Source organism: Taudactylus pleione, unplaced genomic scaffold, assembly GCF_031769625.1.
Source record: "Taudactylus pleione unplaced genomic scaffold, aTauple2 ptg000138l, whole genome shotgun sequence".
In the NCBI taxonomy this organism is placed as follows: Eukaryota; Metazoa; Chordata; class Amphibia; order Anura; family Myobatrachidae; genus Taudactylus; species Taudactylus pleione.
The window spans coordinates 16,069,972-16,094,750 of NW_028284540.1; the positions used below are offsets into that span (position 1 = coordinate 16,069,972).

A 24,779-nucleotide genomic window follows, 5' to 3' on the forward strand; every position below is an offset into this window, starting at 1 on the left:
GGGTGTGGGTTCTCTTTGCTCACGATTTGGTTAGCTCCAAGAATTATATTAGTCGGTCAATACTTCAAATGCAGTGATGTATGTGTTGACATTATTATATGTGTTAGAGTCAGCTAAATTTGTGTCTTCCAAAGTTCATATGCGGAGAAATGTGTTGTATGTAATGCTATTGATACAGACAGAAGAGAAACCACACATGTATGTTAAGTATTTTAATTGTTTAAAAGCAATTCTGTAATGTTTACAATTGCTTCAATGTTGTAACTTTTCATGTACATAAAGAAAAAATAACAATAAAAATGTATTGGATTTAAAAAAAAGAAAGAAATAAATATTAGGAAAAAACCCACTAGCAGGTAATTACAACATACACGAATGTACATACAATATCTACATATTAACACGGTCATATTCACAATGTGATAAGTGACAACAGATATTCAGGACATTGGTGACACTCGTGATAGCACCTTACATGTCAAAACGCAGTGAGTTATTAGCCTCCTCTCCATTTATCTAGAAAAGTATCACTTACACGCCTCCATGTTAGTTGGTTATCAGAAACAATACATTAATGGCAGACTGTAACCAATGAGAAGACTTCTTCATAGCGATTGTTTCTGCTAGTTCTGGCAGGAGAAACACCTCAAGGGGATCGGACATATGAAACTACATAGAAGCCGGTAATGAGATACAGAGCCATAGAACCATCTGGTTGATTAACTGAACTGAGCTTTTTAGGAGACTGCTATAAGTTATGGCTGTTTGCTGCCTGCAATGAAAATTATACCATGCTCAAAATCAGGTATTTCACCCACCAAACCATCATCTTCCTCTACAAATTCATCGCTGAGTTTCTTCCACCAGGGCCAACGACTGCGTTTAAGCATCGTGCTGTGACACTGCTTGGATCTAAGGGAAACAGGAACCGATCTGCTGGTATATAAGTCAATGTCCTTCTCTGTGACATCTCTAAGACTCGGGGCACCTGCAAAACAAATCACTGCCCTGGTTAGAGTGAATGGATGGGTATAGTTAAGAGCCCTGCTGGTCAGAATGAATGAATGAATGAATGACTGTGTCAGAACACTCGCCAGAATTAATGGATGAGTATAGTTAAGAGCCCTGCTGGTCAGAATGAATGAATGAATGACTGTGTCAGAACACTCGCCAGAATTAATGGATGAGTATAGATCAGCACCCTAGTCAGAGTGGGTGGATATGGGTCAGCACTCTGGTCAGAGCGAATGGGTGGGTATGGGTCTGGGTCAGCGCCCTGTGTATGTATGGGTCAGCACCCTGCTAGCCAGACTGAATGACTGTCATCCATTAACTCTGGTGAGTATTCTGACAGTCATTCATTCAGTCTGGCCAGCAGAGTGCTGACCCATACCCATCCATACACAAAGACCAGGGTGCTGACCCAGACCCATACCCACTCATTCACTCTGACCAGTGTGATGACCCACACCCACTAATTAACTCTGACCAAAGTGGTGACCCATACCTAACCAATCATGCACTCACTCTTACCAGGGTACAGACCTGTATTCATCCATTCCCTGTGACTAGGGTGCTGATCCATACTCATCTATTAACTCTGGCGAGTGTTCTGAGTATGGATAAGCACCCTAGTCACATGGAATGAATGAATACAGGTCTGCACCCTGGTCAGAGTGAGTGCATGAATGGATGGGTATGGGTCAGCACTCTGGTCAGAGTAAATGGGTGGTTATGGGTCTGGGTCAGCACCCTGGTCAGTGTGCATGGATCAATGCATTGGACAGAATGAATGGATGGGTATGGGTCAGCACCCTGGTTAGGGTGAATGGGTTGGCACTGGTGCGACCCACTGGTCAGAGTAAATGGGTAGGTATAGGTCAGTACTTTGTTGGTCAGAACACTCGCCAGGTTTAATGGCAGAGTATGGAATAGCACCCTAATCAGAGGGAATGGGTGAATATGGGAAAGACCCTAGTCAGCATGAATGGATGAATGCTGGTCTACACCCAGCATTCAAGTCAGAGTGAATGGGTCATTATGGGTCAGCACCCTGGTCAGTGTGTATGGGTCAGTGCACTGGACAGAATGAATGCATAGTATGGGTCAGCACCCTGGTCAGAGTGAATGGGTTGGTATGGGTCAACACCCTGTAAAGAGTGAATGGATGGGTATGGGTCAGCAACATTTTCAGAACTAATTGGTTGGTTGAACTCTCAGTAGAGAGCAGGAATACCAAGGCCAGAAAATCCATAAGGCGGTACATGTGGCCACATAGGGCCTCCATGACAAGATGTTTTCCTTTTTGTTTTTGTCCAGGTCTAGGAGTAACAACGAGTTCTCCCTATCCCCAGAGCCGGATTATCGACAAAGCGCCGCCAGGACCTGAGATTCCAAGGGGCCCCGGCCACCCAGTCCCCCCCATACCAGTAGGTACTCCACAGTGGTGCAAGTATGGCGGCTTTCCGTATTCACCTACCACTTTATTTCCGGAAGGACACCGTTTCACCCGTTTCCATGTCTGACATGAAAATGGGACAATCTGCAGGGTACAAGCACTGGGAGGAGGCAGAGCCAGGACAGCTGCCGATGGGCGGCACGATAAAGTTTTTTTTGTGCAGATGCAGCGGCTGCTGGACACTGAAGAGAAGCTCAGATGCCTGTAAAGATCGAGCAGCAATCAGCATCCTCATCATGTACAGTAGCTGGAGGTAAGTGTGAACTGGGCAGACACAGGCCAGGGTTGGGGGCTGAAGATGAAGACAGGGGCTGCTGAGATAGAGGATGATGGGACCTGCCTGAGAGACACAGGGGAGACTGAGAGACACAGAATGAGGTGAAGACAGAGACACAGAGTGGGGTGAGGTTGTCTGTATACGTGTATGTCTCTCTATATGTAACCCTGTCTACAGTGCCTCCGGAAAATATTCACAAAGCTTCACTTTTTCCACATTTTGTTATGTTACAGCCTTATCCCAAAATGGAATAAATTCATTTTTGTCCTCAAAATTCTACACACAATACCCCATAATGACGTGTAAAGTTTTTTTGCGATTTTTGCAAATTCAATAAAGAAAAACAAACAAACTAAGAAATCAAACGTACATAAATATTCACAACCTTTGCTCAATACTTTGTTGATGCACCTTTGGCAGAAATTACAGCCTCAAGTCTTTTTGAATATGATTCCACTTTTGAATATGATGCCATTCCTCTTTGCGGAACCTCTCAAGCTCCATCAGGTTGAGTCCAGAGATGTTCAAATCGGATTCAAGTCTGGGCTCTGGCTGGGCCACTCAAGGACATTCACAGAGTTGTCCTGAAGCCACTCCTGTGATATCTTGGCTGTGTGCTTAGGGTCATTGTCCTGATGAAAGATGAACCGTCGCCCCAGTCTCAGGTCAACAGCGCTCTGGAGCAGGTTTTCATCCAGGATGTCTCTGTACATTGCTGCATTCATCTTTCCCTCTATCCTGACTAGACTCCCAGTTCCTGCCGCTGAAAACCATTCCCACAGCATGATGCTGCCACTACCATGCTTCACTGTAGGGATGGTATTGGCCTGGTGATGAGTGGTGCCTGGTTTGCTCTCAACATAAAGCCTGCCATTCACGCCAAAGAGTTCAATCTTTGTCTCATCAGACCAGAGAGTCCTTCAGGTGCATTTTGGCAAACTCCAGGTGGGCTGCCATGTGCTTTTTACTAAGGAGTGGCTTCCGTCTGGCCACTCTACCATACAGATCTGATTGGCGGATTGCTGCAGAGATGGTTGTCCTTCTGGAAGGTTCTCTCTCCACAGAGGAATGCTGTAGCTCTGACAGAGTGACCATCGGATTCTTGCTCACCTCGCTGACTAGAGCCCTTCTCCATCATCGTTCAGTTTCGATGGCCGGCCAACTCTAGGACGAGTCCTGGTGGTTCCGAACTTCTTCCATTTATGGATGATGGAGGCCACTGTGCTCATTGGGACCTTCAAAGCAGCAGATATTTTTTTGTACCCTTCCCCAGATTTGTGCCTCGAGACAATCCTGTCTCGGAGGTCTACAGACAATTCCTTGGACTTCATGCTTGGTTTGTGCTCTGACATGCACTGTCAAGTGTGGGACCTTATATAGAATATAGATAGGTGTATGCCTTTCAAAATCATGTCCAATCAACTTAATTTACCACAGATGGACTCCAATTAAGGCCCGTATTCAATTTGAGCCGAGCCGCAATAATTTAACGCGGCCCGGACTTAACGCTGCCTTCGCCTGTTTTGTAGGAGTTAAAGTATCGCGCGCGTGCCCGCGTATCCCCGAATTAAATTTCAAAGTACGCGTAAACGGCACCCGGCGATACTCTAACTAGCGGAAAGTACTGTCATTTTTGGAGAAATCAGCCTGTCACCCCCCAAATGATGCTCTGACATGGGGGTTCACTATGGTACCCCCCATTTGGCTTGCTGAAGGTATTTGGTGTTTTTAAATGGGTTCAATAGCTGCTAAATAGCGTTTTTATATACCTGATGCAGAATAGTATTTAGGGGTTTTTTTTCCAGGGAAAAAGTTATCCCAGCAAATTTGGGGTACTTGAAAATGGGGGTCAGCATATTTTAAAGTTGAAAAAGTGAACTTGAAAAAATCATAAAAAAATCTACCTGCTGCAAACATCTGCAATGAAATAAACACCTGGGGCATACTTGGGGACCCCCCCCCCCAGAGTCAAGTTCACTAGTTTTTAACTTTGTAGCCCAACATTTTTTTTTCGCCCCCTTTTTCAAAGTCAATTTTTGGGGTGTCCTTAAGTTTTTTAAATAAAATTTTTTGACACAGATTACCTTTGGGGGACTGTCTGAAGGCTGCACGGGGGTTCCAGAAACGTTGCACCCCAAAACCCCAATTCTGCACTTTTTTCCGCCTGCCACTCATAGGCGATACTTTACCGCCTATTACATTGCATTGATTTTTCCGCCTAGGCGGAAAGTCTTTCAAATTGAATACGGGGTAAAACCAAAACAGGCGATAATGACGTCATCGGCGGTAACTTAACGCGGATCCGGACTTCAAATTGAATACCTCCTTCATTGAGTGTGATTTGAGCCAGTGCTGCTTGTCTGTTACACTGGACAATTCTGGCCATACGCTGTAGGTCACGATCATAAAGCTTTCATGGTTGATCAGTGTGCTGTCCAGGGTGAGTGGTACCTTCTATGAGTTATTTCTGGTACACAAGTGACAACGTAGGATCGAGGAATGCTGAATGTCCGCACAACATCTGAAACGGAATGTCCCATTCATCAGGCACCCAATACCATGCCCCGTTCGAACTCCGATAATTCACGTAGCCTTGCCATGAGCAGCCTAGCCAGTGTTCAAGTGACTAACAAAATGTCCAGTCTTGCATCAGTTGTAATCTGACAATTCCAATATGTCACAGTACCATCATGTTTACATACTGCTATCCCATGACTTTTGGCACTTCAGTGTATGTATGTATGTATGTATGTATGTATGTATGTATGTATGATGACCCTGCATGTAAGTATGTATCCATGCATTCATCTACGCGTGACCCTACCTGTTTGGATTGAAAGATCTACAGTAAAAAGGTAGAAAATGTCTACATAGACAGCAGATGTTAGACAGTCAAAAGGTCGACGGGAACAAAAGGTCGACAGGGACAAAAGGTCGACACGTTAAAGGACGACATGTAAGAAGGTCGACATGTACAAATGGTCAAAAGGTTGACATTTTTTCTTTCTAACCCTAATCTTCACCCGAACCCTCCCCTTGGTGCCTAACCCTCCCTCCTGATGCCTAACCCTAACCATCGGGGTAGGTGCCTGACCTTAACCGTCCCATCTAGTGCCTAACCCTAACAGTCCGGTAAATGCCTAACCTTTTCCCAAAAGTTCCCAAACTTTATTGAATCATGGCGCCCTAGTGTATCAGAATTGTTTTCACGGCACCCCTAAGCCAAAAGTTTGTTATTGAGAAATTCCGAAAAAAAATATAGTAAATTGTGCTTACTTGTCATCCTTAGGTTAATTTATGTGGTGGGTGACAGGTTTACGCTTCTGTTTGTCAACATATTTACATTACATTGACCATAAATAATTTAATTTGGTGCTGGCCCACCAACCTGAGGCACTCCTGCAAATGTCCCGGATGCACCCCAGGGTGCCGCGGCACACAGTTTGGGAACCACTGGCCTAACCCTAACCCTCCCCCCTGGTGCTGAACTCTATCTGTAAGGGTAAGTGCCTAACCCTAACAAAACAAATCATGTGTCGACCATTTTCATGTGGACCTTTTGACCCTGTCGACCATTAGTACCTGTAGACCAGTGGTTCTCAAACTCGGTACTCAGGACCCCACACAGTTCATATTTTCCAGGTCACCTAGCAGGTGCACAGGTGTATTCATTACTCACTGACATATTTTAAAAGATCCACAGGTAGAGCTAATTATTACACTTGTGATCCTGTGAGGAGACCTGGAACACATGCACCGTTTTGGGTCCTGAGGACAGAGTTTGAGAACCTGTGCTGTAGACCTTCTTACACGTCCACCTTTAGTGTGTCGACCTTTTGTCCCTGTCGACCTATTAACTGTCTAACATCTGGTGTCTACCTTTTTACTGTAGATCTTTAGACCGGATCCCACCCTGCATGTATGACTCTGCTTGTATGTATGCCTCAATATGTATCCCTGCCTGTATGTGTGCCTCTATAAGTCACCCTGCCTGTATAAGTGTCTCTACATGTCACCGCGTGTCTATATATTACCCTGCCTGTATGTGTGGGTGTCCCTATATGTAAACCTGACTGTATATGTGTGGCTCCATATGTAACCTGGCCCATATATATATATCACATCTCTATATCCAACCCTGTAAAAGTGTGCCTATCTGTGTGACCATGCCTGCATATGTGCGATTCCTGGGGGTGCCACCAAGTGCCCTTCTAACCTCCCTCTGTCATTCCGAGCTGCAAGATCATGCCGCTGGGATAGGACAGCAAATGATCTGAATCAAGGTCTTTTCTGCCACATGCTTTGTCTATGGTTCATCTGCATTGACAAAATGCTGGCAGTTTCTATGCAGCAATGGTGGAAAATCGGGTAAGTAGAAGGGGCATTGAGGAGAAAATTGGGCAACATGAGGGAAAAACGGATACAGATGTGTCCACATACATCTATCCTCCATGCGCTACAAGTCGTGCTACACATAAGGCGGAAGCTCCTTGTGACTCAGTAGCGCAGAGCATCTTTTCGTGAGACTTTTTACCTTGAAATGAGTCTTATTCGCATAGTGCTGCACATGGTTAGCATTAAAATGATATGCAGCATGTCTATATTCTGGACTGCGGGTGTATCTGCATACGAAACGCTACGTTAGTGTTACAGCCGTTGAAACTGTAACATAGCGTTTCACATGTAGATACACCAGCAGTCGCTCACAGAATATAGGCATGCTGAATATCATTTTAATCAGCAGAAGCTGCTGGTGCTCACTGTGCGAATAAGACGCATTTCAAGGTAAAAAGTCGCCTGAAAAGACGCTCTGCACTACAGTCACACCACAGCATGGCGCGACTAGAAGGGCTGTTTAGAGCGTAAGGAGGCTAGATGTAGGAGGACACATCTGTAGGTAGGTAGAATGTCACATGTGAGGAAAAACGTGGTAGGCAGGGGGGCATGTAAGGAAAAACCAGTGAGCAAAAAGGCATTGGCGTGTAGGGGGTATGTGAGAAAGCAGGTGGGCACTGAGGCACATCAGGGAACAGCTGGTGGGCAGATGTGCATGTGAGCGATGAGCTAGTGGGGAGAGGGGCATGAGAGAAAAATTACTGTGGGCAGGGGCATATGAAGGATTAACTGGTGGGAAGAGAAGTATACAATAAAATCAAATCTAGTAAGCACATATAATAGGCTATGTACTGTGAACAGATTAGTATAATGGTAAAGGTCTGTTGGTTGCCATAGGAAATACATTTTGACATGGATGGATTGGAAGCAGAGGGGGCCCCAAAAAAGTACCTTGCCTGGGGCCCCTAAAAAGTCTTAATCTGGCTCTAGGTAATTGTAGCTGGTAAATTCAGACGACCAATTGGAGACTGAGATGATGCAAACAGGTTAGCTTTTTATTCCAGCCTTGAAAAGGCAGAGCCAGTGTAATGGCTTCTTACATAAGGCAAACAGAGTTTAGGAACAATAATACATCTTACAGGAGACAACAGTTCAAACAAGCAGAGTATTCCTAGCACAGTCATGGTTCAGATTGTCCAGCATAGGGAGAGCTGCTAAAGGTGCAATCTCTCCCTCACATTTCCACAGACTAACTAAACTTACCATGTTTTTATACCTTAGCTCAGTGGTTCCCAAACTGTGCGCCGTGGCACCCTGGGGTGCTTTGGGACACTTGCAGGGGGGCCTCAGGCTGGTTGTCCAGCACCAAATCAAATTATTTATGGTCAATGTAATGTAAATATGGGGACAAGAAGAAGCACAAACCTGTCCACCACTGTATAAACAAACCTAAGGATGACAGGTAAGCACGATTTACTTCTACTACTACTATATTACATTCTTTCAGAATTTCTCAATAACAAACTTTTGGCCTAGGGCGCCATGATTCAAAAAAGTTTGGGAATCACTGCCTTAGCTGGTCTTAATTGAGGTAAGGGTGTGCTTCCTCCCTAGCTACAGGGAGGTTAATCCTTTCCTCAGAGTGTGGAAGAGACCCACTCTGTCACAGTAATACATAGAGACTAAGATGTTCTACCCTAATCCCTATTATAATGAGACCACAGTCTGCCACAGAGAGATTCTGGTTCATATCCCAGTGCTTGAGCAATTAATTATAGAAGTATCCTGTACAGTGTGTGGTGCGTAATTTTAAGTATTCTAACAGGAACTATTATATGTACAAAAAACAAATGATGGTGGCCCAGTGCGCACTGCGCGTGCGTGAGCCCCAGAGTGAGCACAAAAAGCACTCGCTCCGGCACTAGCATCCAAAAGGGGCAGCTGTCGATGTTGATTGACAGCTTCCCCATTTGGGAGGCGGGGCGGGGGGGTGGCTGAGCAAACGGAGGAGTTCCTGCAGTAACGCCTCAGTTTGTGGGCGGCCCTAATGACATCACTAGTGATGTCAGTAGGTGGACTTCCTGCTCTAATAGTGCAGGAAGTCCACTGGGGCTTGCGGCAACGAGACCCTACCGCAAGGGTCTCGTCGCAAGCCCGATGGTCTTGACCATCGCGACCATCATCATGGCCGCTCGCATAAGCAGTGAGTGGTAACCCACAGCTATGCGAGCGGCCTAGAGGCCACAAAAAAAAAAAAAAAAAAACATGCCCTGATTCAGAGCAAGCGCTCGCTTTTTGCGAGCGGCTCTGAATCAGGCCCTTAGTCCCGTTCTGCTCTTAAATACTACCTACAACACCCAATATTCCCTGGTGGTCTCCCACCCAAGTACTAAACAAGTCCAATACTGTATAGCTTCCAAGATCAGATGAGATTGGGCATATTCAGTAAGGTATGGTTGTAGGACTATGGGCCTGATTCAGAGCCGGAAACAATTAGCGCTCGCTCGTCCAGAAAGTAGGGGTGGCTATTCAAATGAACCGTTCGCTGTTTGCGATCTGTTCACGCCTCTAGGTCTGAACGAGCGAACAAAACTTGCGGTCGTTTTTTGGGAAACTACGCCCCCTGGCCGCTCGCATCCTACGTCATGTCCGCTATTTATTAGATTAATCGAGTACATCGACCAGGGTATGAACAGCTCGCTATTCTTGTGGTTGGTTTTTGCTACCACAATTTTGCGAGCAGTTCTGGCTATTAAATAATCCAGTGACGTGGTCAATGACGCTGCTGTATTAATTATGCACACCCATAAAACGCCCGTTTTGACCTTTAAGCACGCCTGCGTTCGGTTCTCCACTGCCCGTTTTCAAGCACCTTCCCCTGTTACCACCCACATATGCCTCATTCTGTCACTCAAATTATCAGGCATTCGCTATTTTGCGAGCACATGAATTTCGGCCGCACTGACTGGTTCGCGCATGCGTATTACGATCCGTATGCACGCGCAGTTGGGCAAACATCGCACGGTGCGAACGAGCGGCCACTTACGAGTGGCTCTGAATCAGGCCCTATATAAACAGGAGATTGGGGGTCCTGGTGTAATATAGTTAAGGGCATTATGTAGGACTAACTCAGTATGAGAAGTCCGCTTTGATTAAACAATGGACATAAATTCCAAACAAAGTATTGCACCAGCATACTTTGACTAATGACTAAATTGGTTATGTTACCTAAAGTATGTATATCATATTCATATAGCCATATAAACAGATGATCTAAATGCAGGTATAAGTAATGTCAGTCTAATAGTGCCTGGGGATAATCATATCACATGTAAACGGCATTTATATAGTATTCATATGATTGTACATGGGTATGCAAATCCCATATGTTTCGGTAGGGATGGTGCTAATTTATATTCCCCTAGAGCACTTAGCAGACGCCATACATTTTAACCAAACAATACATAGCATAATTTGTATTATTAACATGAAATACGGTCACAACACACAGAGTGGTAATAAAAAAGAAAAAAAAGAGAGCGAAATGTATTGCTAGTGTCCGTTCCCCTAAATCACCGGGGCAGAGACTGGGCGCCAATCAAGTCCTCATATGGGGATTGTACTAATCTGTATTACCCTGGAACGTTTAATAGATAGCATACATTGTTGCCAAGTAATATAGTTGTACATAGTGTGTTTTGCTATATTTACAATGGATACAAGTGTGTCTCAAAATCATCACACAGTGATAGTAAAAAAAGAGCCAAATAAGTTATTCAAATCTATTCCCCTGAATAACGGGGGAAAGAAAGCTGGACATAAATCACGTCCTCATGTGTGCAATGAAAAAATAACCATGTGAAATAACATCAAATCTACCCCAACTAAAAACTGGGGAGTTTACAGCAGTACATCCACTGTGCTGCCACAATGGTCAGATCATAAATGATCCTGTGTAATCAGATGCCTGCAAGAAAGCATGAGCCATAGGACAGACAGGTCTCCAAATTATACTAGAAGAGATCAGAGTGCTGTATCTCTGTTCAAAGTAATGGGACTATCAACTCAAAAGCTATTTCATGGACAGGTGTGGGCTATTCCCTCGTTATTTCATTATCAATTAAGCAGGTAAAAGGTCTGGAGTTGATTCTAGGTGTGACATTTACATTTGGAATCAGTTGCTGTCGACTCTCAATATGAGATCCAAAGAGCTGTCACTATCAGTGAAGCAAGCCATCATTAGGCTGAAAAATCAAAACAAACCCATCAGAGAGATATCAAAAACATTAGGTGTGGCCAAATCAGGTGTTTGGTGCGTTCTCTCTTTTTAAGAATGTTCCAGAGACCCTGACAACAACGGAAAACTGCTGTGGTGGATGACAGAAGAATTATTTCCCTGGTGAAGAAAAACCCCTTCACAACAGTTGGACAAATCAAGAACACTCTCCAGGAGGGAGGTGTATATGTGTCAAAGTCAACAATCAAGAGAAGACTTCACAAGAGTGAATATAGAGGGTTCACCACAAGATGTAAACCATTGGTGAGCCACAAAAACAGGAAGACCAGATTAGAGTTTGCCAAACAACATCTAAAAAAGCCATTACAGTTCTGGAACAACATCCTATGGACAGATGAGACAAAGATCAACTTGTACCAGAGTGATGGGAAGAGAAGAGTATGGAGAAGGAAAGGAACTGCTCATGATCCAAAACATACCACCTCATCAGTGAAGCATGGTAGTGTCATGGCGTGGGCATGTATGGCTGCCAAAGGAACTGGTTCCCTTGTATTTATTGATGATGTGACTGCTGACAAAAGCAGCAGAATGAATTCTGAAGTGTTTTGGGCAATATTATATGCTCATATTCAGTCAAATGCATCAGAACTCATTGGACGGCGCTTCACAGTGCAGATGGACAATGACCCGAAGCATACTGCAAAAGCAACCAAAGCGTTTTTTAAGGCTAAAAAGTGGAATGTTATGCAATGGCTAAGTCAATCCCCTGACCTGAATCTGATTGAGCATGCATTTCACTTGCTGAAGACAAAACTGAAGGGAAAATGCCCCAAGAACAAGCAGGAACTGAAGACATTTGAAGTAGAGGCCTGGCAGAGCATCACCAGGGATGAAACCCAGCGTCTGGTGAGGTCTATGCGTTCCAGACTTCAGGCTGTAATTGCCTGCAAAGGATTTGCAACAAAGCATTAAAAAGTGAAAGTTAGATTTAGGATTGTTTAGTTTGTCCCATTACTTTTGACCCCTTAAAAAGTGGGAGGCACATATAGAAACCGTTGTAATTCCTACACCGTTTACCTGATTTGGATGTAATTAGCCTCAAATTAAATCTGAAAGTCTGCAGTTAAAGCACATCTTGTTTGTTTCATTTCAAAGCCATTGTGGTGGTAAATAGAGGCCAAAATATGAAAATTCTGTCAATGTCCCAATATTTATGCACCTGACTGTATAATATATCGGAGTTATGGTAGACTTACCATTGATAACTCTTTATCTTCAAAGTCCATAGGGTCCACAGGGATAATGTGGTTGGAGTGATCCAGGCACCAAACAGTCAAGCTTTCAGCTCCCAGGATGCCTCACAGTCCTCCTCCACATATACCCCGCCCTCAGCAACAAGCATTCAGTTCTGTAACAAGCACAGGCAGGAGAAGGAAAGAGGAGAAGGAAGAACAATCATACACCAGAAACACTTTCAGAAATGAAGGAATCCGTGACCGAAAGAAAAATTACCCAATGGTGCGTTAGGGTGGGTGCCATGTGGACCCTATGGAATTCAAAGAAAAATAATTATCAATGGTAAGTCTACCATAACTCTTATTTTCTTCTTCAGGGTCCATAGGGATCCACATGGATACCATGGGGATGTCCTAAAGCAGTTCCGCTAAGGGCGGAGGGGCGCTCCTTAGAAGAAAGGAGAACTCGTCGCCCAAAGGAAGCATCCTGAGAGGCAAAAGTATCGAAGGCATAAAACCTAAGAGAAGTGTGGACAGAAGGCCACGTGGCTGCCTTGCACGATTGTTCAGCAGAGGCACCGCAACTAAACGCCCACGATGGTCCCACAGACCGGGTAGAATGTGCTGTCGCTGTGTTTGGGACAGGGAGATCAGCCTATGTGTACACCTGAGAGATAGTCATATGTAACCATCGAGCCAGAGTCTGTTTGTTAGCTGGCCATCCTCATTTGTGAAAACCATATAGCAAAGCTGGAACCACAATGAAAACGGGACACTACCTTAAAAAAGGTAACCCTCCCCTTTGTACGGAGAAAAATCAAAAATGGGGAGCGACAAGAAAGCACTGCCAAATCAGAGACTCTGCGTGCAGAAGAGATATGGAGGAGAGAAAGTGTCTTCGCTGTCAATTATTTCAAATCAACAGAGTCCAGCGGTTCAAATGAAGGAGCTTGGAGCCCCTTGAGAGCCAAAGACAAATCCCACGGTGCTCTTTGGTGGGACAAAGGGTATCTGAACTCTGAGAACCCCCTGAAATAAAATTCTAACATCCGGCAAAGAAGCATTCTTTCTCTGGAACCAGGCTGACAGTGCAGAAACCTGCACTCTCAAGGTGGCCAGGCGGAGACCAAGGTCTAACTCAGCCTGGAGAAAAGAAAGTACCTGGGAAATCCTAAAAACCTTAGAGTCATACTTTCTGTGGGAACACCATTTACCAAAAAGGACTGAAAAACTCTGTAATAGATGCGGGCAGAAGAAGGTTTTTGAATCACAGAGCTGGAGAAACCTTTGGCTCTTAAGATGGAAGACTCAAGAGCTACGCCGTGAAAGACAGACTGAGTACGCCCGGATGTAGGCAGGGATCCTGCGCTAACAGTTCTGGCCATAGAGGAAGAGGAAACGGAATGTCTATGGATAGATTCCGTATGTCGGTGACCCAATGACGTCTTGGCCACGCAGGAGCCACTAGTATTACAGTACCGCCTTCCTGCTTGAATTTCCTGAGGACTCTTGGGAGAAGGGAAATCTGAGGAAAGAGATACGCCAGTTTGAAGTTCCATCTTACTGCCAGTGTGTCAACTAAGGCGGCTGATGGGTCTCTGCTTCTGGGCCCATACCTGGGGACCTTGTGGTTGTGACGTGATGCCGTGAGGTCTATGGGCCTGGTTCAGACCCGCTCGTAAGCGGGTTGATGGTGGCCCAGTGCGCGTGCACGAGCCCTGGAGCAAGCGCATAAAGCACTCGCATCCAAAATGGGCAGCTGTTGATGTTGATTGACAGCTGCCCCGTTTGGAAGGCGGGGAAGGGGGGTGGCTGAGCAAACGGAGGCGTTCCTGCAGGAACGCCTCCGTTTGTGGGCGGCTCTACTGACATCACTAGTGAGGTCAGTAGGTGGACTTCCTGCTCTAATAGTGCAGGAAGTCCACTGGGGCTTGCGGCAACGAGACTCTACCGCGACCATCATCATGGCCGCTCGCATAAGTTGTGGGTGGTAACCAACAGCTATGCAAGCGGCCAAGAGGCCGCAAAAAAAAAAAAAAAACGCCTTGATTCAGAGCGAGCGTTCGTTTTTGCGAGTAGCTCTGAATCATGCCCACTGTCCGGTAGGCCCCATCTGTTCACTAGGAGTTGAAAAACCCCCGGGTCAGGAGCCCACTCTCCGGTATGTATGTCCTGATGACTTAGGAAGTCCGCTTCCCAGTTGAAGACTCCCAGGATGAATATTGCAGATCAGAATGTTTTTCACTTCACTCATGGCTGCGTGACTTCGTGTGCCTCCCTGATGATTGAGATAGACTACTGTGGTCGTGTTGTAGGACTCAATCTGGACCGGCCTGCCTTGAAGCAGGTCCTGTGCCATGATGAGTGCTTTGTATACTGCTCGAAGCTGCAGAATGTTTATGGGAGATGACTTTCCTGATTTGTCAACGTTCCCTGAATGGTGTGATGACCTGTTACTGTCCCCCACCCATGAAGGCTGGCGTCCGTGGTGAGAAGCACCCAAATTGGAATCCAGAATGGGTGCCCTTCGTCTAGGGGGGGGGGGGGGGGGGAAGAGAGAGAGACACAGAGAGAGAGAGAGACAGACAACCTCCGGAGTGAGAAGGTTCCTCTAGGACTTTATCAGATGATACTGTCCGTTCCTCCGGGAGAGAATCAATTTTTGCAGAGGCCTGGAGAGGAACTGCGCATATTCCACCATGTTGAAAGGTGGATACCATTGACTCCAGAACCTGCATTGCTGATAGAGTGGATACCTTTCGATAGCGTAGCATTTTGCAAATTCGCAATGATAGGGCCGCAATCTTATCCTCTGGCAGAAATACCCTTTGTGCCAGAGAATCCAAAAATGCCCCAGAATTACTATCTGCTGTGTTGGAGAAAGAGGATTTCTTCTAATTGATGATCCAGCCGTGTGTCTGTAGACAGGCCAAGGTCAGTTGGAGATGGTGTTGTAGAACAGATGGAGACTGTGCCAATATCAGAAGGTCATCCAGATATGGTAGTATTTGGATTCCCTGACGTCTGAGGTAGGTCGTCATAACCGCCATTATTTTGGTGAAGACCTGAGGGGCTGTTGATAGACCAAAGGGCAGTGCCTGAAATTGGAAATGTTGTTGCAGGACAGCAAATCGTAAAAATTGTTGGTGGGATGGCTTAATAGGCTCATGTAGAAATGCATCCTGAATGTCCAGGGAAGCCATAAAATCCCCAGGTTCCATCGCCAAAATAAATGATCGAAGAGTCTCCATACGGAACGTGGGTACACGGATGAACTTGAGGGTTTTCAGATTTAGAATAGGATAAGACCCATTCGGTTTCTGAACCAAAAATAGATTGGAGTAATAACCCCTTCTTCGTTGACCCACAGGAACTGGGATCATCACCCCGGCCCGCAGCAGGGCCAAGGCCTTGGTAGAATCTGATGGGAGAGTTGTGCACTTCTGGGGAGGATGCCTCTGGAAAGTGAGGGCATACCCCTGAGAGACCACTTCTTGTTTGATGCCAGCAGTCCGCAAATTGAAGAAGTCGACCTCCCACCCTGGGATCTCCCAGGAGGAGGCCCGCCTCATCAGGCAGAGGGTTTGTTGCCCGGCTTAGAAGCTAGATGGCTAGCCGGCCAGGACTTTTTAGTTTGCTGCTTGGTTGTCCTGCGAGAACTAGACAGCCTGGAGGAGGACTGTTGTTTTGCTCGTCCCTGAGGACGAAAGGACCGAAAGGAAGACTGCCTGGACTTCAGTTGATGGCAGACCTGCAGATTTTGAAGCTGCCAAATCTTATCTAAATCTTCTCCAAAAGTATATTCCCCCAAAAAAAGGTAAGGATTCCAGAGCATTCTTTGACCCTGTATCTGCTTTCCAGGACCTAACCAAAGGGCCCTACGAGCAACAACTGAAGCTGCCGATGCTTTAAAAGCCAGGAGCCCAGCATCTATTGCAGCTTCTCCCAAATAGGAGGCCGCTTCCCGTATGTGGGATATAACAAGAGATATGGTAAGAACTTACCTTTGTTATCTCTGTTTCTACGAAGTCCATAGGGTCCACAGGGTGACCTTGGGGGTATAGCTGGATCCTGGATCCTCAGGCACCACGGAGTTAAAGCTTTTAGCTGCTCCCAGGATGCACTTGGGTCCAACCTCCCCTATACCCCGCCCCCGAGCCACAGGCACCTCAGTTGGTAAGCAGCCCAGGCCGGAGGAGGAGACGAAACAGAGAGAAGGAAGACTGGAACACACAAGAACCATACTCACAGAAAAGGGAGACGGAAAACCGGTGACCAGTCACAGAGCCCATATGAAGCCAGGTGCGTCAGGGCGGGTGCCCTGTGGACCCTATGGACTTCGTAGAAACAGAGATAACAAAGGTAAGTTCTTACCATATCTTTTGTTTTCTACTTCAGGGTCCATAGGGGTCCACAGGGTGACCTTGGGGATGTCCCAAAGCAGTCCAACTAAGGGCGGGGACGCTCCTGTGCTGATAGGAGAACCCGGCGCCCAAAGGATGCAACCTGAGAGGCAAAGGTGTCAAATGCATAGAACCTCAAAAGGTCTGAATGGAAGACCAGGTGGCCGCCTTACAGAGCTGAACAGCAGAGGCGCCACGGCTAGCAGCCCAAGAAGGGCCCACAGACCGAGTAGAATGAGCCTTAACAGAGGCTGGAACAGATAAACCCTCCTGCATATAAGCCTCAATAATAACAGAACAAAGCCAACGGGCTAGAGTCTGTTTGTTGGCAGGCCAACCCCTCTTGTGAAAACCAAAGAGGATAAACAAAGAATCCGACTTCCTCACAGAACTAGTCCGGTCCACATAAACCTGGAGTGCACGGACAACGTCTAAGGAAGCCTCCCCAGCCGAAAGATCAGGCGACTGAAAGGCTGGTACAACAATTTCCTGATTTATGTGGAACCTGGAAACCACCTTAGGCAGGAAATCAGGACGAGTGCGAAGCACCGCTCTGTCCTGATGAAAAATCAGAAAAGGAGGACGACAAGAAAGCGCCCCCAAATCTGAAACCCTCCTGGCAGAAGCAATTGCCAAGAGGAAAACAGTTTTAAAAGTTAGCCACTTGAGCTCCACTGACTCCAAGGGCTCAAAAGGCGGACCCTGTAAGGCCCGAAGAACCACCGCCAAATCCCACGGGGCCACAGGTGGCACAAAGGGAGGCTGGATTCTCAAAACTCCCTGGAAAAAGGTGTGTACGTCCGGCATAGCAGCGATCCTGCGCTGGAACCACACCGACAGAGCAGACACGTGCACCTTCAGCGAAGAAAGACGTAATCCTAAGTCAAAACCCGACTGAAGGAAAGCCAGAATACGCGAAACCCGGAACACCTGGGGATCATAGTTTCTGGCCTCGCACCACTGAAAGTAAGTGTGCCACACTCTGTGATAGATCGTCGCGGAAGCAGGCTTGCGCGCCCTCAGCATGGTGGTAATAACGGAGCTAGAAAAGCCCCGAGACCTCAGGACGGCTGTCTCAAGAGCCACGCCGTCAAAGATAGTCGACCCAGATCCGGGTGAAGACAGGGCCCCTGAGACAACAGGTCCCGCCGTTGAGGTAGGAGGTACGGAGCATCGATGGACAGGCTCCGCAGATCGGAGTACCACGGCCTTCTGGGCCACGCTGGGGCCACCAGGATCAGTGTGCCTCCGTCCTGTTTGAACTTGCGCAGGACCCGAGGCAGCAGAGATATCGGAGGGAACAAGTAAGCCAGTTGAAACAGCCATTTCACCGACAGCGCGTCCATCAGACTTGCGCCTGCTTCCCTTGTCCTTGACCCGTACACAGGCAGCTTGTGATTGTGACGTGACACCATCAGGTCCAGCTCTGGCAGCCCCCACTTGTCCACGAGTAGTTGGAATACCTCTGGATGAAGCGACCATTCCCCGGGATGCACGTCGTAACGGCTGAGGAAGTCTGTCTCCCAATTGAGGACGCCTGGGATGAAAACTGCCGAGAGAGCTGGAAGATAGCGCTCCGCCCAAGCCAGGACGTGGTACACCTCCTACATCGCAGCTCGACTGCGAGTCCCTCCCTGGTGATTGATGTACGCCACCGTGGTGGCGTTGTCTGACTGCACCTGAACGGCCCTTCCGTGAAGAGCGGTGCCGGACAACTGCAGGGCTCTGTATACTGCCCACAGTTCCAGGATGTTGATGGGAAGAATCGCTTCCTCCGCCGACCAACGACCCTGAAGTGACAAGGAGCCTGTCACCGCCCCCCAACCCCGGAGACTGGCATCTGTCGTGAGCAGAACCCATTCCGGGATCCAAAAGGGGCGCCCCTCTAGGAGATGAGCCGTCTGCAGCCACCAGGCTAGGGACAAACGCACCTCCGAGGACAACACCAGCATCTGAGAGCGGATCCTGTGTGGCAATCCGTTCCATTCCGAAAGAATCAGCCCCTGCAGGGGCCTGGAATGGAACTGGGCAAACTCCACCATGTCGAATGCTGACACCATGGACCCCAAAACTCTCATCGCTGAGTGCACCGACACTCTGCCACTGCTCAGACAACTGTGAATCCGCAGCTGTAATGAGGATACCTTCTCTGGAGTCAGAAAAATCCGTTGCTGACGAGAGTCCAGCAGGGCCCCCAAATGAACCATCCGCTGTGATGGGATGAGGGAGGACTTCTTCCAGTTGATCAACCAGCCGTGCGCCTGTAGACAAGCGACCGTCAGGTGGAGATGCTGGATCAGTACCTCCGGGGAGCTTGCCAGCAAGAGGAGGTCGTCTAGATACGGTAGCAACCGTATTCTCTGGCTCCGAAGATGAGCCGCCATGACCGCCATCACCTTGGTAAATACGTTTGGTGCCGTGGAGAGACCAAAGGGTAGAGCCCTGAATTGGTAGTGGTTGTGGAGAATAGCAAACCGCAGAAACCGTTGGTGCGATGTTGCTATAGGCACATGGAGGTAGGCGTCCTGGATATCCAGGGAGACCATATAGTCCACTGGTTCCATCGCCAGAATGATGGAACGCAAAGTTTCCATCCTGAATTTGGGAACCCTGAGAAACCTGTTCAGGGACTTCAAATTGAGGATGGGGCGATGAGAGCCATTGGGTTTCTGCACCAGAAACAGCGTAGAGTAATACCCCATCCCACGTTGAGACTGTGGTACGGGTATAATGACCCCCGCCGTCAGCAAGGCCTCTATGGCTTCCTGAACCTGCAAGGCCTTGGTTTTGTCCTGAGAAGGACTTGTGCAAAAAAACTGGCCAGGCGGCCTGTGCCGAAAAGACATGGCGTACCCCTGGGAGACCACTTCTCGCACCCAGGCATCCGTGGTGGTATTGTGCCAGCACTGGGCGAATTGAAGAAGTCGGCCTCCCACTCTGGGGTCCCCCAGGGGGAGGCCCGCCCCATCACGCAGAAGGCTTATCTTCTTGCTTGGAAGAAGGGCGCCTAGCACTCCAGGCTTGCTTCTTTTGCTTTGAGGCGGTCTTGGGTGCGGACTGCCTCGGGAAGGACTGACCCTTTGCCTTGCCCTGAACCCGAAAGGAACGAAAAGCCGAGCTCCGGACCTTAGCAGGTGTAGTAGCTGAAGGGAGGAAGGCTGACTTGGATTTTGCCAGGGTATCTACTATTTTGTCCAGGTCCGGACCAAATAGTAATTCTCCATTAAAAGGTAAGGCCTCCAAGCCTTTCTTTGAATCCGCGTCTGCTCTTCAAGACCGCAACCACAAGGATCTACGAGCAGACACTGCTGCCGCCGAAACCCTAGAGGTCAACAGGCTAGCATCCAACGATGCTTCTCCAATGTAGGAGGCGGCATCTCTCATCTGTCCTAACAATGCCCTCTGGACGTCCGGAGCTTCATCCGTAAACGTGTCCTCCAAGGCGTTGGCCCACCCCTCAATGGCCTTGGCCACCCAGGAGATGGCCATGGACGGCCGGGCTACAGCCCCTGAGAGAGAATAAATAGACTTTAGACAAGTTTCCACCTTCCTGTCCGTAGGATCCTTCAGCGAGGATATAGACGGCAATTGCAAAGTAGCACTCCTGATGAGGTGTGTTACATGGGAATCGACTGCAGGCGGAGTTTCCCATTTCTTACAATGCGCTTCCGGGAATGGATAATTGGACGCCAAGCGTTTCTGTGGCAGGAAACGCTTACTGGGTGTCTGCCAGGCCACCGCCATGTGATCAGTCAACTGATCAGACAAGGGGAATGCTGCAGAAGTAACCTTAGCTTTTTTAAAACTAGGATACCTCGACTTGGGAGCGGGTGCCTCATCCTCAATCAGAAGAATGGCCCGCACCGCCTTAACCAGAGCCCGCACATTGATGGAAGACTTAGCCTCAGATGCCTCAGTCCAGGAGGTAGATACTGAGTCATCCTGCACCTCACCATCATCCGAGGACCCCTCAGAATCCGAAAGATGCGCAGCCTGCGCCATGACTGAGCGTTTAGACGCCCTGGAGGGCACGTCACTGCGCAACATTGACTGAAAAGCCGAAGATGCTGCCGCCAAATCTTGGACAGTGTGGGAAAGCGCATCCACCCAGGGTGGAGGAGCTGCCACAGGAGCCTGAAACGGCACCACAGCCTGCTGTGCCACAGGGGTGGACTGAATATACATTGGCAACCCCGCATAGGGACCAACAGGCTGAGACCCCGGGGGAGTCTGCAATAATTGTGGGACACCCGGGGAATGGGGGATGGCAGGCTGGGGCAACGCCCTAGTAGGGGCGGCAGTCGGGACCGACAGACAGTCCGCAATGGACACCAGCACCTGGGAAAACATCGCCCATGGTGGCTCCTGCGACATGGGAGGTTTACACATACCAGGGAGCGCCTGGCACCGTCCGCACCGGCCGTCCTGTGACAAATCCTCCCTATCCACTCCTGCAGAACAGCGCCTGCAGGAGAACAATACCGGAGCCCTGGAGTGCTCAATCTCCTCCTCAGACATGACTTAGGAAGAAAACGTGCACACTCACCAGTGTGCTGAACAACAGCCCACAATATGGTACTGTGTAGCACACAACTGTATGTGACGGACCTCACAAATACGTGATTTATATAGGTGAGGTCTGTAGAAACACCCTTCCCCCGCACACCTGTAGGGCTTGTAGGAGAAGGAAAGGGATAGGTATAGACTGACAGTAAGTAGAAAAAAGACACAGACAGGCAGCACTAGCAAAAGTCACATACCATGCAGGAAGATATACTCACTGCACCTTTCCACTACAATCAACCTCCCAGATTCAGTGTCTGGGAGGGCTATAGTGCTGTGTACACTGTCCTTGTCGGGGTAGAGGTACACAGGGGGACCGGTCCGCCTGCTCCCTGAGAGTATCCACGCTGCCACTTGAAGAAAATGGCCGCTGGAGACCTCAGAGGAGGAGTGGCCGAGTAGCTGCAGCTCAGCGACGCCAGACTACGTGCTGAAAGGCGCGCTGAGCTGAGGGGAGGAGCCGCTAGACAGGGAAGGCTTCCTCCCCTGGCTAGCATATTTAACCCCCGGGTTGCTGGTATCCCGCTTGCCGCATAATTTACCCTGGTGGTCTAGTGGTCTGGCGGGGTATGCCTCAGCTGGAGGGGGGCCCGCCGCCACTGCTAGCGCCCCCGGTCTGTCCCCTAGACCGGGGGCATGGGACTGCATTTACAAGGAACCCGCGCACCGCCGCTAATCAGTGGTGTGCGGCTTACCTTAATCTCTCCGGCGTCTTCCGACAGCAGTCCCGGGGGAAACCAGAGTCCGGGTAGTACAGACTCTGGCTTCCCCCGCCGCGATCCCCAGTTCAGTGCTGGCGTCGCGGCGCAAGCAGGGAGAAGGAGCGGCAGCGTGGGAGTCTGTACAGACAGCCCATCGCTGCCGCTCTGGAGAAAAAAACTATAGTAAAAAAAATTAAACTAAGTTAAAATAAAAAGCTTTAGGGGGCTGCTCCTGCAGCCCCCCCCCCGCAGGGTGACCAGACTCCGGCCGGGCACCATCTTAAACTGAGGTGCCTGTGGCTCGGGGGCGGGGTATAGGGGAGGTTGGACCCAAGTGCATCCTGGGAGCAGCTAAAAGCTTTAACTCCATGGTGCCCGAGGATCCAGGATCCAGCTATACCTCCAAGGTCACCCTGTGGACCCTGAAGTAGAAATAGGTCAGCTGCTCTTTGGTCGCATATCTTCCAATGCCCCCATCCATTCTTCAACAACCTTGGCTACCCAAGCCCCAGCCATAGCTGGTTAAGTAACAACTCCAGATGATGAAAATACTACTTTAAGACATGTTTCAATTGTCCAATCTGTAGGATCTTTAATAGAAGATGAATAGGCAACGTAGCGTTCCTGACTAAATGTGTCACATGAGCTTCCATAGTAGGAGGGATTTACCACTTTGTACATTCAGTAGCTGGGAAAGGATACAAAGATGCTAATGTAACATGCAACCATTTATCCGGGTTACTCCATGTCTCTTCCATAAGTTCAGTGAGCTGTTCAGATTTAGGAAAGCTTTTATCACCTTCTGGTGTTAAACACTGGAGCCTTCTTTCAAGGAGCCGGTTCATCACCCTTGAATATTTAGGATTGATCTAACTGCCTTCAACATCAACTGTAGAAGAACGGTCCTCCTCTCCCGTGCTAGACCCTAGAGAAGAACCCGGCATATCATTTGATTTCTCATGATGCTTGGTAGGATATAGAGCACTATATACCTGACCCATGGGATACAGGGATACTGACCCAAAACCTCCGAGACCAACAGCTACAACAGCGCACCGATAGTGGACTGTGAGCTTCTCATATACACGAGGCGGGTAGGAGGAGCGACCCAGATGCGCAAAAACCTTTGAAGGAACTGCATCTTGATCGGGGGAGGAGCTGCCGGGAGAGTCTACCTCTGCTTCAACCACAAAGAAAAAAAACTGAAGAAAATAGCGATTACTTCGAAAGCTAATAAAAGAAATTGGCTGCGCTCAATTGAACACACTAGGATCTATTTGTTATGAAACACACTATAGTGTGAAGTAAAAAGTATTTAATATAACAATATTATACATGAGTATAAAAAATATTCAAGACCTATGTGGAACACATATATGTTCCTACCAGGAAATACATACATACATACATACACACACACAACATATAATTAATATCAGGAAAAAGAAAAAAACGAATGAACTAAGTAAAAACAATATTCCTAGTCATACATGCATACGTGCATACGTATGCACAACATATAATTAGTGTAGAAAAAACAAGTTAAATGAATATAGTCAGTGTTTCTGGTTAAATTGTTGCCAGAAAGAAAAAATATATAAAATAGAAAATGTGTCTTTGAAATATATGCGCTGTATCTGTGGCAAGTTATGAACTATTGCAGCAATTGGATATAATGTTGCTGTTAATGGCAACACGGAATAAGCTCACCCGATGCTGGTGGAAATGACAGTCTCTGATCTGCAGATCAGGAATCTCTGTAGCGCTGTATATATCCCAATGGTTGTCTGTCACTGGATATCGGAATATCTCCCTTTCACCACGGGAGCTCTCCGTGATAAGTGCTCCGTTCCAAGTGGTATATAGCTGCTGATAAAGCCGCCGGCCGGCCGGCTCGGCGTGTGATCACTTGGGAGCAGGTGCTTGTAGTTTCATAGCAAGGACATAACTTTCAATGGAGACTTCCTACCAGTTGGGAATGGAATCGGACTCTCCCCGTTGGAAGGAGTATCAGGTGTGAGTGTCCGCAGCAACAGTGGGGAAATGTGGCTCCCGATGCAAACCCCTTCACTGTTTGTGGATTGTTGGAGTCTCCCTGTTTGGAGAGGACATCGGACTGTGAGGTGATCTAGGTGCTGGGTCCTCTTGAAGAAAAAAAGGTAGCTGCTTGTAAAATCAGATGCCACAGAATCAGCTGTATGGGCTCAACGCGTTTCCGTGTGTCTACACACCTTCGTCAGGAGCAGCCGGGTACGCTGGCCTCATGGCAGCAGAAGTGTCTGCTGCCGATCCCCGGCATCAGACGATAAGGCCCCAATGGACTAGTGAGGGAGCGGACACCCTGGGCTGCAGCGGCTTCAGGTGCGTCTACGGAGGTAAGGACTGCTGCACGCGATTACCCGTAAGCGAGGAATAGTCTTACCTGACATCTCCGTGCGTCCGGTTGCAGTCCAAGCTGCAGTATTGCTGCTAGGAAGCTCTGCTGTAACCCGCCGTAATCACCAGAGAAGTTACTGGTGTTGCAGCCCGGTGGAGGTAGATGGAGTCGCAGTGCATGAGTCTTAATTCAG

General features: G+C 48.0%; 1 protein-coding gene and 1 pseudogene across 2 annotated transcripts in view; both read right to left on the minus strand.

The window, feature by feature from the left end:
- Positions 1 to 222: 222 nt before the first annotated feature.
- The window catches only part of IQCB1 (IQ motif containing B1), a 93,389-nt gene continuing 68,832 nt past the window's right edge, over positions 223 to 24,779 (minus strand). For both annotated transcript variants that reach the window (XM_088473672.1, XM_088473671.1), the window contains exon 14: positions 223 to 988. In XM_088473672.1, coding sequence (XP_088329798.1) covers positions 756 to 988 — 233 coding nt within the window. In that variant the 3' untranslated portion in view covers positions 223 to 755. The remainder of the gene's footprint in view (positions 989 to 24,779) is intronic.
- Positions 9,416 to 9,534, minus strand: LOC148522857 (5S ribosomal RNA; annotated as a pseudogene).